The sequence below is a fragment of the Protomyctophum bolini genome, assembly GCF_963924005.1.
Source record: "Protomyctophum bolini genome assembly, chromosome: 5".
NCBI lineage: Eukaryota > Metazoa > Chordata > Actinopteri > Myctophiformes > Myctophidae > Protomyctophum > Protomyctophum bolini.
In genome coordinates this window covers 38,611,149-38,628,684 of record NC_137866.1, presented here as the reverse complement: position 1 = coordinate 38,628,684, position 17,536 = coordinate 38,611,149, and the positions used below count along the sequence as shown (strand labels likewise).

The window sequence follows — 17,536 nt, the reverse complement described above, 5'->3', positions numbered from 1 at the left end:
ATAACCCATGTTTTTTGAAATTTTGAATTTTCTTCAAATCCTAAAAAATGATGAAAAACGGCGTGCTATAGTATGCCGTACGGTAGGGGCTATAGCCCATGTTCAAAAATGATGAAAAATGAGGATAACATTTTTTTCAAAAATTCAAAAAACGATGGGCTATAACCCATGTTTTTTGAAATTTTGAATTTTCTTCAAATCCTCAAAAATGATGAAAAACGGCGTGCTATAGTATGCCGTACGGTAGGGGCTATAGCCCATGTTCAAAAATGATGAAAAATGAGGATAACATTTATTTCAAAAATTCAAAAAACGATGGGCTATAACCCATGTTTTTTGAAATTTTGAATTTTCTTCAAATCCTCAAAAATGATGAAAAACGGCGTGCTATAGTATGCCGTACGGTAGGGGCTATAGCCCATGTTCAAAAATGATGAAAAATGAGGATAACATTTTTTTCAAAAATTCTAAAAACAATGGGCTATAACCCATGTTTTTTGAATTTTAGAATTTTCTTAAAATCCTCAAAAATGATGAAAAACGGCGTGCTATAGTATGCCGTACGGTAGGGGCTATAGCCCATGTTCAAAAATGATGAAAAATGAGGATAACATTTTTTTCAAAAATTCAAAAAACGATGGGCTATAACCCATGTTTTTTGAAATTTTGAATTTTCTTCAAATCCTCAAAAATGATGAAAAACGGCGTGCTATAGTATGCCGTACGGTAGGGGCTATAGCCCATGTTCAAAAATGATGAAAAATGAGGATAACATTTTTTTCAAAAATTCTAAAAACAATGGGCTATAACCCATGTTTTTTGAATTTTAGAATTTTCTTAAAATCCTCAAAAATGATGAAAAACGGCGTGCTATAGTATGCCGTACGGTAGGGGCTATAGCCCATGTTCAAAAATGATGAAAAATGAGGATAACATTTTTTTCAAAAATTCAAAAAACGATGGGCTATAACCCATGTTTTTTGAAATTTTTAATTTTCTTCAAATCCTCAAAAATGATGAAAAACGGCGTGCTATAGTATGCCGTACGGTAGGGGCTATAGCCCATGTTCAAAAATGATGAAAAATGAGGATAACATTTTTTTCAAAAATTCAAAAAACGATGGGCTATAACCCATGTTTTTTGAAATTTTTAATTTTCTTCAAATCCTCAAAAATGATGAAAAACGGCGTGCTATAGTATGCCGTACGGTAGGGGCTATAGCCCATGTTCAAAAATGATGAAAAATGAGGATAACATTTTTTTCAAAAATTCAAAAAACGATGGGCTATAACCCATGTTTTTTGAAATTTTGAATTTTCTTCAAATCCTCAAAAATGATGAAAAACGGCGTGCTATAGTATGCCGTACGGTAGGGGCTATAGCCCATGTTCAAAAATGATGAAAAATGAGGATAACATTTTTTTCAAAAATTCAAAAAACGATGGGCTATAACCCATGTTTTTTGAAATTTTGAATTTTCTTCAAATCCTCAAAAATGATGAAAAACGGCGTGCTATAGTATGCCGTACGGTAGGGGCTATAGCCCATGTTCAAAAATGATGAAAAATGAGGATAACATTTTTTTAAAAAATTCAAAAAACGATGGGCTATAACCCATGTTTTTTGAAATTTTGAATTTTCTTCAAATCCTCAAAAATGATGAAAAACGGCGTGCTATAGTATGCCGTACGGTAGGGGCTATAGCCCATGTTCAAAAATGATGAAAAATGAGGATAACATTTTTTCAAAAATTCAAAAAACGATGGGCTATAACCCATGTTTTTTGAAATTTTGAATTTTCTTCAAATCCTCAAAAATGATGAAAAACAGCGTGCTATAGTATGCCGTACGGTAGGAGCTATAGCCCATGTTCAAAAATGATGAAAAATGAGGATAACATTTTTTTCAAAAATTCAAAAAACGATGGGCTATAACCCATGTTTTTTGAAATTTTGAATTTTCTTCAAATCCTCAAAAATGATGAAAAACGGCGTGCTATAGTATGCCGTACGGTAGGAGCTATAGCCCATGTTCAAAAATGATGAAAAATGAGGATAACATTTTTTTCAAAAATTCAAAAAACGATGGGCTATAACCCATGTTTTTTGAAATTTTGAATTTTCTTCAAATCCTCAAAAATGATGAAAAACGGCGTGCTATAGTATGCCGTACGGTAGGGGTTATAGCCCATGTTCAAAAATGATGAAAAATGAGGATAACATTTTTTTCAAAAATTCAAAAAACGATGGGCTATAACCCATGTTTTTTGAAATTTTGAATTTTTTTCAAATCCTCAAAAATGATGAAAAACGGCGTGCCATAGTATGCCGTACGATATGGGATATAGCCCACGGTCCAAAATGATGAGAAACGAGGCTAACTTTTTTTTTCATAATTTCAAAAAACATGGGCTATAACCCATCGTTTTTTTCATTTTTTCATTTTTTTCAAACCCTCAAAAATGATGAAAAACGGCGTGCCATAGTATGCCGTACGATATGGGCTATAGCCCACGGTCCAAAATGATGAGAAACGAGGCTAACTTTTTTTTCCAAAATTTCAAAAAACATGGGCTATAACCCATCGTTTTTGTCAAATTGCGGAATTGCGTAAATTGCGTAAATTGCGTAAATGGTAATTGCGGAAATTGCGGAAATGGAAATTGCGGAAATTGCAGAAATTGCGGATTTTTTTTTCATTTTTTCATTTTTTTCAAATCCTCAAAAATGATGAAAAACGGCGTGCTATAGTATGCCGTACGATATGGGCTATAGCCCATGGTCCAAAATGATGAGAAACGAGGATATATATTTTACCCGATCTAAATATATTGAAGTACAGCAATACATGGAAACTTGAGCTACTCTTCTTTAATATTTCATCATGACTTTTCACAAAAGAAAAACAAAAATAGATTTAATGGGGGTGCCTATCATGGAGGGGGCAAAATCGGTGAAAAACTTATATTATTTTTTAAATATTCCTAAAAAGAAATTAAGTTGGGAACTTCTCCTTTGGTCCACCCATTCCTAAGACATGTGAGAATGGTCCAGTGAAAAAAAAAGTCCATTGTGGGTTTATGGAACACCTGCCTGTAGAAAAAAACAGGGACGTGGGCAGGGAAACAAACCTACCGTCTATGATGTCACTGGAAGACCCACCCACCTCAGACATCAGCAACCTTATGAAAATTACAAAAACATAATCGTCTGGGTGAAAATCACCCATGTTTAGTGTTCTAGGGTTAAAAGTATATATCAATACCCGCTATTGTAGAATTAGTCTGTTAAAACATTATTTATTCATTTTTAATCCGTTTTAGGAAGAATACTAGAGCATACTTTTACATTATACTGTAAAAAATGTGTTTTGCAAAAATCGGCCTCCTGGTGGCGCTATAATTTGGGAAAGAGCTCTGGCATCCAGGGTGCACAGCTTGGCTGTCAGACGGACACACGGACGTAGTGCAAAACATACTCTCCCCATGCCTAGTGGAGACAATAAATCTGACAGACATTTAACTTCATTTTTATTACAGGACATAGAACAACTTCCATGATATCCAAGCCTTTATACAGTCAACGCGATTAGCATCTCCTTAATCGCGTACAGACAAACATACACATCGACCACACTCACTCACTGTCGCTCTCTCACGCACGCACACACACACACGCACACGCGCGCACACACACACACACACACACACACACACACACACACACACACACACACACACACACACACACACACACACACACACACACACACACACACACACACACACACACACACACACACACACACACACACACACACACACACACACACACACACACACACACACACACACACACACACACACACACACACACACACACACACACACACACACACACACACACACACACACACACAGAATATTATACTTTACACTCATCCACACCAGCACGCAAAACCACTCAACCCCTCGCAGGGAGGCAGCTTCTCCCTGTGGAGGTCTTTTTGCAGGTCCATCTGGTTCCATTCAGGTCCCAGTCGACGCCAAGAGCCAACTAACCACCTCAGCTTCATCATCGTAAAGAAAAGAGGAAATCGAATAGAGCGACCAGGCAGAGGACAAGCCGTGGCCAGGGCCTCGCAGTCATGGGACATACCAACCACACAAATTTGAACCTAATTTCAACTAAAGTATCCCTAAAATAAATCCTTTAAAACACATTTCGGGGACGTATAATCATGACATTTTACATTGACAAGAACTGACATGAGTGATTTCATCCGGCATTGTCTTCGGATTGCGCTTTCGTTCCCATCATAACAAACTATTGTGTGACTTGCGAGCGCTTTAGGGAAGGTGGGGTGACCATGGAACGGGTTCAGCTGGACGCTCATCTAGACAATGCCCCGGTGTTGCTGGATTAATCTCAATCTGACCGCTTTCCACGGTTTATTGGATTATGAATACACATATGGTGGCCTCTAGGTATTATGATGTCTGTATGAGGTCAGCCCCACTCGAGTGGCCAGGCGCAGTTAGACCCCACCCACCCCACTCCCCCCGCAGCAGGGCCGACGGACAAGAGGGAGGTGCAATCAAGAGGACTGGCCAATGGGACGTAGTTGCTGCCGCTTTGGCGATGACGGTGGAGTCTCCCCAGGTGTGTTCTTCGGACGGGTGGGGAAATGGGATGGGGTGTGGGGGTGGTGTCGGGAATGGGTGGGTGGGTGGTTAAGAGTTTGGGAACATGGGTCAGCAGATATTCAAGCCGGGGCCACCTGGCTGGTCGAGATAGAGGAGGTCTGAGTTTTGGAGGAGCACGCCATTGAGTTCTCGTCGTCTCCGAACGGGTTCTTCCCACAGCACACGGTGGTTATCATGCAGTTCCTGAACTGAGGGGCACAGAGGGAGACGAGCATCACAGTCAAGTTGGGTACATGCTCACACATACGGTCCCATTGAGCCTAAAGGCCTATTCATAGTCTGGATTTTCGGTGGTGAGGTGACCACCGCTCCGGTGGTGAGCTGACCACCGGAGCTGAAATAACTTTGAGCGGTGGTGAGTAAAAACAGAGAGAAGGGCTGGAGCGGTGGTTTGCTCTTCACCGCGGCTCGTGACGTCATGTTGTAGTTCGGTGGTCACCTAACCACCGAAAATCCAGACTATGTATGAGCCTTAAGTTATACATGGTTGTGCGTGGATGTCGCACACTTAAATATAGCCGATGTATAAGCACACAACGCATCGCAGCGTGACACATTCTTCCACCAAAAGAACTTTGGTTCTAGAACCGATTCTGTTCTATTCTTGGAACCTTGGTGCTTTCACGGAACATTTTGTTCCAGTTCCACTATTAGGGTTCTGAAACAATTCATTTCCAGTGGAAACACTGGTTCAATATTAGGCAGGAGAAAAGAACCGAACTGGTTCTAGCCCGGTGGAAAAGGGGCCATTGTTGAGTGAGTGTGTGTTTGGGTTGTTTCCGGTGCGCGACACCGGGTCGGCAAGCATTTAGTTACCTGTCTGTTAAGCAGGATGTAGATGACCGGGTTGTAGAGGGCTGCGCTCTTGGCAAAGAAGGCCGGGGCTGTCATGAACACCGGCCCAAATTCCGTTCCCTGGTTGGCGAAGATGTACCATGCCACGGTGGCGTAGGGCACCCAGCACACCAGGAAGGATATCACCATGACGATCACCATGCGCGTCACCTCTTTCTCTGCTCTTTGGGTGGTCTCCGACTCTTTCTGCAGCGTGGCGGCCTGCGTGACGAAACGTTACGCAAGTTGGTTGAATAAAAAATGCAGACATTCTCAAGCGTTTTAATTTCAAGGACCACCGGTTTGGCATGCATTAGGCCAGGGGCTGTCATAACTATTACGATTTTTACACTCAAGATTTACATATCCGTAAGGGTCCATTTGCATTTGGTTCCTATCAATCATTTAGCTCGGGACCCCCTGGAAACCCCTTTGAGAACCACACTAATAATGACTTTTGTCTACATATTTGCTCATCAACCAAACCCCATAACTAAAATCAGCATGAAGCCTGAAATGAGAATCTGCAACTGGCCGGTAATGGTTGCCACTTGCCAGGTGATGTTGCTCTCTATAAAAGGATAACACGTAACGTAGCATGGTTCTATGCCTAAACCTAACCTTAACCTCACAAACACTATGCCTAACCCTAACCTTAACCCTCCCAGAATAATAACCTCAAAACCACGGCCACCTGGGCGAAAGCTCTGCAAAAAAGGCAGCCCCAACAGCTTGTCATACAGATTTGAGTATGGGCTTTGATTTCCTTTTGATTCAATTTCACATTAAAATCATGTCTGTTTATGTATCATCATGTATTGCAGTGGTTCCCCAACTTTTAACTCCAGACACAAAAGAGAAATTAAACGTTTTTTTCCCCACGATACAAACTAGTGAAAATAGCAATACAAGCTCACTATGTGTCACTTTGTTGAGAGCTTATATCTCGCTTTTTTCGTTATTCACGAAATACTTTAGTAGTATAAAATACTTAAATCTTCTGAAATATACAGTATATATATTTTTTTAATGTAGGAAAATAAATGAAAAAAGTCAGGGGATATACTCGCGACCCATAAAATGTGTCTGCGAGCCAACATGGGTTTTACGCCACTGCCTGGGAAACAGTGATGTAGTGCATAATAACAATTAGTATCACATTGGTCTTGGTAGGTGGCCGTACGTACCGCGTGGACGGTGCAAAGCAGACGGCCATAGCAGAAGAAGATGATGATCAGAGGGATGATGAAGTGGACGATGAACATGTAAATCACAAAGGAAATGTTGCTGATGTCCGGCTTGGGGGTGTAGTAGTCGATCCCACAGGAACATTGCATGCCCTCTGGAATGTACCTGCAGCCCACAGAATGCAGTTTGACAACTCCAATCAACATCATCACAAACAGCTGACTTTAAACATGGGAGCTAGCTGTGGCTTTATGGCAAGCCATTAATGTTGTCATTTAGTTAATGACCATATACAGTATACTGTGTATGTACTGTTCCTATTTACCCACGATACAATACAATATACAGTATTGTTTATGTACACTGATATGCATTCATAAACATTACATTTATACCTGTTAATAGCTCGTACAACATGCAAATCCTGGGTGTCCAAGTGGGGAGGGCTAAGCAAGGACCCTAATCTCCTTTGGTTTTGAGTCCTATATTCTTAATCCTTGCACGTTAGCACATGTTTACTTCTACTATTTATTACCGTTTTATTCTTAGTTGTACATTTTTGTCTGTCCTGTCCTGTCCTGTGTTTCATATTGCAGTAATGCCAAGACAACTGAATTTCCCCCGTGGAATAAAGCAATGAAGGTCTATCTAATATCTATTGAACTCTGGGGGGGTACAAATGGACCTACATCCGTAGCCACAAATGGATAAATTAATACTTTGTGCCTCTGCTCACGCTGCCAAATTAGACTATTGTCGAATCCTTGCAGGATTACAGTCTACACACTGAGGCATACCGTACCGTGACCATCCGAGGAGGGGAGGAGCCGCACAGGTCAGGGCCATGATCCACGTAAACGCCAGACCCACAATGGCGTGTCTCTCCGCAAAGCGAAAGTTGGTCATTGGTTTGCACACCACAATGTAGCGCTCCATAGCCAACACCACCAGAGACCAAAGAGCAATTTCTCCTGAGAGGCACAAGAAATCAGATGGACTTACATACAAGTGTGCTCTCACTTGATACACAAGACATTAGTGTCACACAAACACGCACGCACACACACACACACACACGCACGCACGCACGCACGCACGCACGCACGCACGCACAATGTATTTGTACATTCTCATACTTCCCAAAAGGGTGCCCAATGCGTCCCTTGCTTCCATAAACGTCAATGGACGCACAAATACTGTATTCCACTAAACCAGTGTTTTGACCACTGTCAAAGCAATGGTCGCAGTACTTATTTGCTAACCCTATATTACTATTTTACATGAGTTAGTGTTTTTACTTCCAATCAATCACAATCACTTCGATCACTTACCCCCCATGGTGGCGAAGAAGCCCTCGATGTAGCAGCCGTTGACCCCTAAGACAAAGTATCCGTGCAGGGCCGTGTAGAGCGTGATGCTGAAGCCGCCCACCACCATGAACAGGTCGGCCACCGCCAGGTTGAGCAGCACGTAGTTGAGCGGGTTCCTCAGCTTCTTGTTTTGTATGGTGACGTAGAGGGTGAGGAAGTTGATGGGGAAGGCGGTGAGGATGAGGAAGAGCATGTACGCCGCCAGCAGGGAGTACTTCCACGGCTCGGCCAGGTAGTACTGAGGGTGCTCGAACGGGCTGCGCACCACGCCAGTCTTGTTAGACATGGGCACGTAGAAGTTTGGGCCTTCGGTGCCATTCATGGCGGTTTGGCTGTGGCTGCGAAGTGATTACCTGGCTTGTGGGTGTTTTTCTCCCCCCCCCCAGTAAAGGAAGAGTTTGAGCTAATAAAAAAAAAGCCCTGTGTCTCTCCTCAAAGAAGAGAGCAGACTACTACTACCAGGGAGCCTTCTCTCGCCGTGGGGAGAAACAGGGATGGAAGGGAAGGAGGAGAGATACAGTAGATCTGGTGGATGTTAAGAGGTGTGTTCTGCAGCCCCCTGAGGCGGCCGCATCACCTTTTAACAGGCTGTCAGGATTAGGGAGGTGCATGGACGGATTTAGGTTACACAGTCCATCTCTCTCACTCTCTCTCCCTCGCGCGCACGTATGCACTATAGAATTATAGAAGAAAACTCCTGCCATAAATTTAGGCTCAGCATTTTGGAGGACAGAGGTTGGTTGCCTTCGTTATCCCAGTGCTGGAATGCATCAACAATGCATCATGAAACTGTCCATTAAAGAGCAGGCGAGTAAGCAGATTGCACTATCCAAGAGGGATCCGGGCCCGAACCCCAGCCTTACTCAGCTTGGACATGTCGAGTGTGGGGGCTTAAACTGTTTATTGTAGACGGGACTGTAAATGAAATTTCCGGAGCATTTCCAGCTCATTTGCATCTGTGTAAACCTAATCCTTAACCACCTCATAATGTAGACCTCAAACTCATAGCAGGAGAAACCACGGTCTGAGTGTAATCAGACTAGTGCACACTTGACACACTCTCTCGCTCTTTTTCACTCCCACACACAAATCCTACGCCAGAAGCCTCAGAGTCATGTTGTTAGTTGATGCTACTGAAAATTAGAGTCTAACATCATTAAACACTTAACCATGTGAACCTTAGAGTCCCTGTTCTGGGCATGGCATAATAGACAGAACATTATGCAAAAATAGGCAAATATTCAGCAAAGATAGGCAGCCTACATGCTCACAATGCGTCGTGATGCGTTGTGAGCTTGCAGATCAACTGCTAATTAAAGACACAGCTGACCATAGTAACAACATAAATACTGTATACACCTTTCAACCAAGTTAGTTGAACTTTTATTGAAAAATGTAGTGAATTGTTTTTTGCCAATATAATAACAAAATGTATTTAGCTAAGAATCCTTCTTTATCAATCATAAAATAGCAGTGCAAAATATGCACACATTTCAGTAGTTACAAAAGAAATCCCCTCTTGTAAACATGGATTTCACATTTTTGTGTCATTAAAGGCTGGTCCTTAACACTTAAAGATGAGTATAGTATACTATAGTATTAAAGCCATAACTTTTACGTCCCACTCGGAATTCAACCCACGTCTCCGGCATGAGACCAAAATGTCTACCGCTCATGCAAGAGGCACTCCCACTCGGTCAGGGGAAATATTGTGCTTATTAGCTTCAGGCAGAACTACTTGTGGACCAGTAGGAGTCCTACCTGACGACAGCCTCTGAATGACTCAATGGAAGAGTAGGGACACTACCTTCAAACGCTGCAGATGCACTTATATTGTATACATATTATTATTATACCATACCGCTGGCTTAAAATAATATAGAATTCATTCAAATAAGTTCAGCTTCAATTTAGAAACATGTATTGCTTTGTTTTCCTGTCATAAAATAGAGGGTATGCGCGTGACATCATCATAACCAGAAGTTATGCGGTTATGCCTACTTAGTGGCTGAGTGGCAAAAAACGACTTCATGACCTTGACAGCCCATGGATACAGACATCGAAACAGAAAAGCTTGATTGTATGAAATTACGTTAAACGATATTAAACTCACTTTGCCACTCACTTTATGCACGTGCATACCCTCTATTGCTTCACTAGAGGCATTTCATTTCTCACTTTTGTACACATGTCCCCTTTAAGGTGATGTAATCAGCGATAGCGCTAAGTAACCTGATCCTATTAATCCGGATTGACGGGCTGCCGACGTGCTTCTCTCGTGGTCTGCGTTGGTGACCACACAAGCACATTCACTTCAATCATTCCTTTTGGGAAGCTAAAGCTTGAGCGAGAGGTAGTAAATTAGGAATAGCCCTCACCAGCAAGAATGTCAACATTAAACTGCTCACGTTACAAGGAATGAAGTCAACGCAATGCCCCCCAATAGTGCACTGGTTCATAAACCTTTTTTTTAAAGAACCCCCATAACTCTGAGAGTGTACAAATGGAATCATAGGCCATTTGGTTCCAATTGTACACTCTCTCAGAGTTAGGAACCCAGAGGGTCCCTGGATCCTACTTTGAGAACCACTGCCCTACCACAGGTGTTTTCAAATATTTTCATTTCAAGGAACCCCAAATTAATTTGGCCATGAACCCCCCCCCCCCCCATTTAAATAATATGTTGTGCCAGGAGGATTTGTTGAGATGTGGTCAAACATTTTCAAAAATAGCCCAAAGTGTTTAAACTGTTCATCATTTTGCTGGTCACCCCTGGAAACCCGCCAAGGACCCATGACCCCACATTGAGAACCAGTGTCCAAAAGCATCCCTGCTTGTCGTAATTTAACATTCAATTAAAATAGGCGAACATCCGCAAAGAGATTTGGTGCAGCAGGGACAACGAGGGGGACAATGCAAGCATAGCACGTAGGGTTTACATGGCTACAGTTGGGAGGTGTAACCGTGTTGTTCTCAAAAGGGTCAGAGGAGGTCAGTTGGATTCGTCGATGGGTCTGCGACAATACGGACAGCAGTTGTGCTGAAGCACGAGCAGCTCATAGTCCTCACTGTGGAACATCTGCAGCGCGCGCACACACACACACACACACACACACACACACACACACACACACACACACACACACACACACACACACACACACACACACACACACACACACACACACACACACACACACACACACACACACACACACACACACACACACACACACACACACACACACACACACACACACACACACAGTTAATACAGTGAACATTTGAAAAGCTGAGAATGTCTTCTACTCCTGGCTCCTAGTACTGTAGGTCTACAAGTGCACAATGTGTCATGGTGTGACGTGTTGTGAGCATGTAGATTTTCACTATTTTATTAACTTTTCTTGAGGGGTGCTAGCCCATCCTATGTCCAGCTTTAATGGTTTGTGTAAACCCAAACAGTGTGTAAACACAAACATTGAAGTCGAAGGTGAGGAACTTGCAAATTGTGATTGGCCGGAATGAGATGATGTAACATGATGTACGATGATAAGAGCGCCCCTCACTTCACACGGGTGTGATTTTTAATAATTGCGAACGCAGTGAGCACTTACTATGAGACCTAGCAGATCATGTCTGTCTGTCTGTCCGTGTGTCTGTCCCGCTATCCAAATATGGAGTGTGTTGCATCAGCAATCACTCAGCTCCATATATGGGCTTGGGCACAAAAGGGGCCAGGTCCACTCAGCTCCATATATGGGCACAAAAGGGGCCAGGTCCACATATACAGTAACAGCGGGACAGACACACAGACAGACAGACAGACATGATCTGCAGGGTCTCAGCTGCGTTCGCTTCCCGCGTTTGCGCGTCTTACTGGTATAATATTGTTTTGGTCCAAAAATAAACAAACTGTATCATAGCTGGGGGTGAAGACTGTCAACAGGGAGTGTTGGGCAGGAGAAGTAGAACAAAGGTTCTACATCCTCCCGGTGGAGGCTCCTCACTAGCAGGGGAGCTACACACACGTGTGTGTGGGGAGGAATCGATTGGCATAATGACTAAATTGATGAGAAAAGGGGGTAAAGAAAAGTATAACAAAAATGACACTAAGGAATCTACAGTTCAGATTGCTGTCCCAGGGATTTCTTAGAAAATGAAAACGTTTGAGAACCACTGGTATATATGATCTAATAGTATTGTTCCCTGCTCGATGGAGTGAGATGGTCAGGCTGCCCCTCCCCTCGATGGAGTGAGATGGTCAGGCTGCCCCTCCCCTCGATGGAGTGAGATGGTCAGGCTGCCCCTCCCCTCGATGGAGTGAGATGGTCAGGCTGCCCCTCCCCTCGATGGAGTGAGATGGTCAGGCTGCCCCTCCCCTCGATGGAGTGAGATGGTCAGGCTGCTCCTCCCCTCGATGGAGTGAGATGGCCAGGCTGCCCCTACCCTCGATAGAGTGAGATGGTCAGGCTGCCCCTCCCCTCGATGGAGTGAGATGGTCAGGCTGCCCCTCCCCTCGATGGAGTGAGATGGTCAGGCTGCCCCTCCCCTCGATGGAGTGAGATGGCCAGGCTGCCCCTACCCTCGATAGAGTGAGATGGTCAGGCTGCCCCTACCCTCGATAGAGTGAGATGGTCAGACTGCCCCTCCCCTCCCCGCCATCAACCGCATCCGATGCTCTCACCTACCGGTACTCACTTTGAGTTCAGGCACGGCTCCAGTGACCCACCTTTTATTTCCAATTATGCTAGTCTACTATAGGCATAGATCAGGGTTACTTGCTCTTGTGTTTTCCATTCGTTGATTTGTTTTCTCGACCGCAAATGTTAATAATGTGACATGAATAGCATGTTATTTACTGTAGGTTCATTGCACTCTACTTATGTGTCTAATTGCCCTGTTGTTTATTGACTAGAGTTCATGCTAATTCTGATCTCGCATGTGTAATCCACTCTGGATAAGTGTCTGAAAAATACCTACATTTAGACCCTCCAGAAGAATGTGATTATGTGGCCGCATAATTTATCGCATATAATCAGTCAAATGGTCAGTTAGGCCTAAAAGGACTGGGTTGTGACGACATTGTGATGTCACTATGTGATGATGTCATCATGTAGAATAACCAATGACGTTACTCAGCCTGACTGCAGGTCTAGGATGGACACAGTTTAGTTCAGTGGTTCTCTTAACTATTAGTGCCCCTCCCCCATGCAATATCAAGCTCCCTTAAGCACCCCCAACAGTAGCCTGGCTTCCAGTCTGATTCGCTTTGTTCCATGATTCGTTTTGTCACTTGCTTGCTCCTCAGTCTAGAAAGGGTCCTGTTTGACTCGTATTTCATAACTGTTACTTGTTGTTGCTGATACATCATCAGCCAGCGCCACTCTGTCTATGCTTTTCTCACTGTTGAAAACAATTCCACCAGTTCGAGACTCGAGAGTAAAAGCTAATTTGATTCAGTAGTCCACTACGTCATATTCATGAGTTTAGTCAATGATTATTATTTTTTTATAATTTTTTATCCCACGATTTTGTAACCCATTTTTCACCCCTGTGTCAGTTATCTAATGTGATTCTGGGCTCTACACACCCTCCGCCAACTTGGGGAGAGCAACGGACTTGAACTAATGCTTCCTTCATGCATGAGTGTCCAAGTTGCTCCTACACCTGACAGGGGGGAGTTTCCCTGATTGGACGTAGCGTGTGGAAGGAACACGTTATTCCAACCAGTTCCTTTCCCCTCCATCAGGCGCCCCGGCTGGCCAGGGGGAGGCAGTTATAGAGACCAGGATTACTGCATGTTTTTTGTGAGGGTACCTACCCTAGGGGACACGGGGAGAACATGCAAACTCCACACGGTTTAGTCAATGATCCGCACGTTGCAGGGCAACAGCAGTAGCTACGCAGTGCACATTAATAAAACGTCAAAGTTTGGTTTATATTTTCCAACCACAGACCAATCAGAAGCCCGGGTCGTTTTCTACCATTTACATGTCCCGCCTACCTTGGAGATAGGACCCTTTCCAGACTGAGTAGCGAGGTGACAAAACAAATCACGGAACACAGCTAATCAAACTGGAAACCAGACTAACCCCAACAGCACTTCAGCGATCCCTTTAAAAAATAAATCACATTCGTGTGAGGTGAGGGGCGCTCTTATTATCATACATCACATTCCGTGCGCAACCAATCAAATCATCACAAATGTCATTCAGGCCAATCACTTTTGACGTCTTCACTTTTCTGCCCTCACTTCTTAACCTCAATATGTGCTTCGCTCAGCCAATCAAATAATCGCTATGGGGTGAATCAGCCAATCAAATCATCGTGTTTGTGTGCAAACAAACAGACAAAGCTGGGCATAAAAATAGCGCTTCCAGGCAGCCCCCCCCACTACCACTAAGCTACAGTGACATAGTATACATGAAGGCATAATGAGGAGGCAACGCTGACGAAGGCTATAAGCCCAAACCGTTGTGCTGCATACTATGCCTATTTATAATAAATAAAGTGCCTTAAAGCAGTGGTTCCCAAAGTGGGGTCCGAGGACCCCCAGGGGTACCTGAGGGAGTTCCAGGGGGGACCCATCTATTTTGTTCATGTTCATAAAGTGTTTAAAGCAGTGGTTCCCAAACTTTTTCATGTCAAGGACCCCCAAATTGACACTACTTAGCCTGTGGACCCCCATTTGAAAAGATATGCCAGGGACCCCCATAAGAGAAGACGTACACATTTAGACGTCTACATTTAGACGTCTACATTTATACGTACACATTTAGACGTCTACATTTAGACATCTGTATACATTTAGACGTCCGTATACATTTAGACGTCTACATTTAGACGTCTACATTTAGACGTCTACATTTAGACGTATACATTTAGACAGTGTCCCCCCGAGTGCCTCCCCAGTGTCCCCCCGAGTGCCTCCCCAATGCCTCCCCAGTGTGCCCCCCGAGTGCCTTCCCAGTGCCTCCCCAGTGTGCCCCTGAGTGCCTCCCCAGTGTCTCCCCAGTGCCTCCTCAGTGCCTGCCCAGTGTCCCCCCAGTGTCTCCAATAGCAATACAAGAGCAATAATACAAATTAATCTTAATGTATTAATCTTATTAATTAATTAATCTAATTAATTAATTAATCAAAATTGCGGCCTGTGCCCAGCACCATGCCAAAGCTTTTTCCTGCAGGAAACACTGCTTGTGGTTGTAAATATATTGTTATCCGTGTTGCGAGGATGAGGGGGTACCTGGAAAAATATCTACCCCAAAAGGGGTACCTGGTCCAAAAAAGTTTGGGAACACCTGCCTTAAAGGACAACTTTAGTTTTTTTCAACCAAGATTCATGTTTTAGGTTGTTATGAGAGAAAGTAAAAGATGAGTGTTATTTTGCTGCTTTCTTTCGTTTTAGGGATTTTAGCTGTTTTTGACAGGGGGGCGGGTGCATTCGAGCATGGGGCTAAATATGTATTTCTTTACAAAATGTTATAGCAATTTATTATTTTATTATTTACTATAGTCCTACTAGACCCCAAGAAATTACATCTGGCCACAGAAGATCACAGGATCTACTGAATGTGAAGGTAGCCTACTGGGGGAAGCCACACTGTGTGTGTCATAGGCTCAATATGTCAGTTTGACACATTCAGTAGATCTCGTGATCTTTTGTGGCCAAATGTAATTTCTTGGGGTCTAGTAGGACGATAGTAAAGAATAGAAAAATAAATCGCTAATTTCTTTTGGAAAGAAATACATATTTAGACCCGTGCTCGAATGACCTGTCAAAAACAGCTAAAATCCCTAAAACGAAAGAAAGCAGCAAATGAAAAAAAAATACTCACCTTTTACTTTCTCTAATAATAACCTAAAACATGAACCTTGGTTGAAAAAAACTAAAGTTGTCCTTTAAAGGACATACATTTCCGTGAGTGCTGGTATTCTCTTTTTAGAGATTTCTTGAAAAGTTAACTTAACTCGACCGTGCACCCGGCAAGACTGAAGTCGACAACATAGCCTAACCCTACAGGGAGACACGGAGTGAGACTACTCTCACATCATGTCTGTGGAGTTCATGTCAGGTTGTGTGTGTGTGTGTGTGTGTGTGTGTGTGTGTGTGTGTGTGTGTGTGTGTGTGTGCACTCGGCTGTACCTTGAAGCAGGTGGGACACATGGTGATGCTGACGTCAGGCAGGAGCGAGCGGAAATACTCCCACTGGAGCGGCCGGGGCCATCGCTTGATCAGGACGTCCCTCCTACTCATGGAGCGCAGCGCCGAGCGACTTACCTTCACTGGGACAAAGTTAGAGCCCCCCTGCTGTGTGTGTGTGGGCGGTGGGTGGGCACACGGAACAGAGAAAGGCATATAAATACACTTGCGATATAACACCGTCGCCACAAAGTATACCTTTCACATTCTCCATGTTGGTGGAGTTTATTCCTACGCTTACCTCAAAGCTCATCTTGGCAGTGAAGGGGTCTTCCTCCTCCTCGTCCGCGCCGTCGTCCAACTTCAAAGACTGCGACTCTGATTGGGGTTAATTAAGGACACATGTGGCCGTCTCGAAAGTTAAGACGCAATATAGCAAACACACAAACACAAATTGCAGGCGGCCACGCTGGAGGGGATGCAAACACGCCGGGGGACATAATTATGTTCAGCTCTTAAGGCTTCAACAAAAAAAATGCCTAAATAAAAATGGGTTTTATATTTGCCTCATGGGTATAAGCCCAGTAATGCATCCTTCCCTCAAAAACGCGAGTGATAGTCGTTTGTGAGATTGAACAGGCCTCCTTTGTTATTTTATTTTACAAATGTTGGACAGTGAAACATTTTGTTAGTGAGGTTGGCATTATTATAATTCATTTTGGCAAAAATAATTAGGCATTCTAAGTGCCTTTCCAGACGCATGTCTCAGAGGACACGTGAGTTTTGTCCGTACCAATGTTCGAATTCAGTTAAGAAGTATGATGAATATGACTATGCTGTAAAGTTGTGGTGAACCGAATGAATGCAGGAAAGGTAGCAGGCCAACAGGAGCGCAAACGATGACAGAGCTACATACAAACCATGTCGATCCCTCACCACCATTCACCTACTGGGGGATTCGTTGTTTTGGACCACTTCACACAATGCAGGGTTGTAAAGCGTGCCAGAGGCATGATAGTCTCATAATCACCTGTCTAATGTCTATCCTCAAGGGTAGTGTTTCCCAAACATTGGCCCACAACCCATTTTGGGTCGCGGACCTGGTTTTATGGGTCACAAGGAAATATCCAGTTTTTAACCTACAAAAAAAAGTCATTTTAAAAAAATCGTTCCAAAAATATTTCAGACATTCAGACAACAAATTACAAAAAATTATATCAAATATTTTAAAAAATAGAAAAAATAAAAGATCTACAAGCTCACAATGTCACAATTCAACTTGTAGATCGGCTATTTTC

At 43.4% G+C, this 17,536-nt stretch overlaps 2 protein-coding genes across 2 annotated transcripts in view; both read right to left on the bottom strand.

The window, feature by feature from the left end:
- Nucleotides 1-4,765: 4,765 nt before the first annotated feature.
- On the bottom strand, nucleotides 4,766-8,420 carry exorh (extra-ocular rhodopsin; the record flags this gene model as incomplete). Its single annotated transcript, XM_080763536.1, has 5 exons — nucleotides 4,766-4,894; nucleotides 5,523-5,762; nucleotides 6,728-6,893; nucleotides 7,531-7,699; nucleotides 8,060-8,420. 5 exons carry the CDS (start codon nucleotides 8,418-8,420, stop codon nucleotides 4,766-4,768), a joined length of 1,065 nt encoding a protein of 354 aa, XP_080619662.1.
- A 1,043-nt stretch (nucleotides 8,421-9,463) lies between these two features.
- The window catches only part of ift122 (intraflagellar transport 122 homolog (Chlamydomonas)), a 53,949-nt gene continuing 45,876 nt past the window's right edge, over nucleotides 9,464-17,536 (bottom strand). Inside the window, exons 27-29 of the mRNA XM_080763749.1 lie at nucleotides 16,540-16,616; nucleotides 16,242-16,406; nucleotides 9,464-11,177 (exon numbers count right to left, since the gene is read on the bottom strand). Coding sequence (XP_080619875.1) covers nucleotides 11,091-11,177; nucleotides 16,242-16,406; nucleotides 16,540-16,616 — 329 coding nt within the window. The 3' untranslated portion in view covers nucleotides 9,464-11,090. The remainder of the gene's footprint in view (nucleotides 11,178-16,241; nucleotides 16,407-16,539; nucleotides 16,617-17,536) is intronic.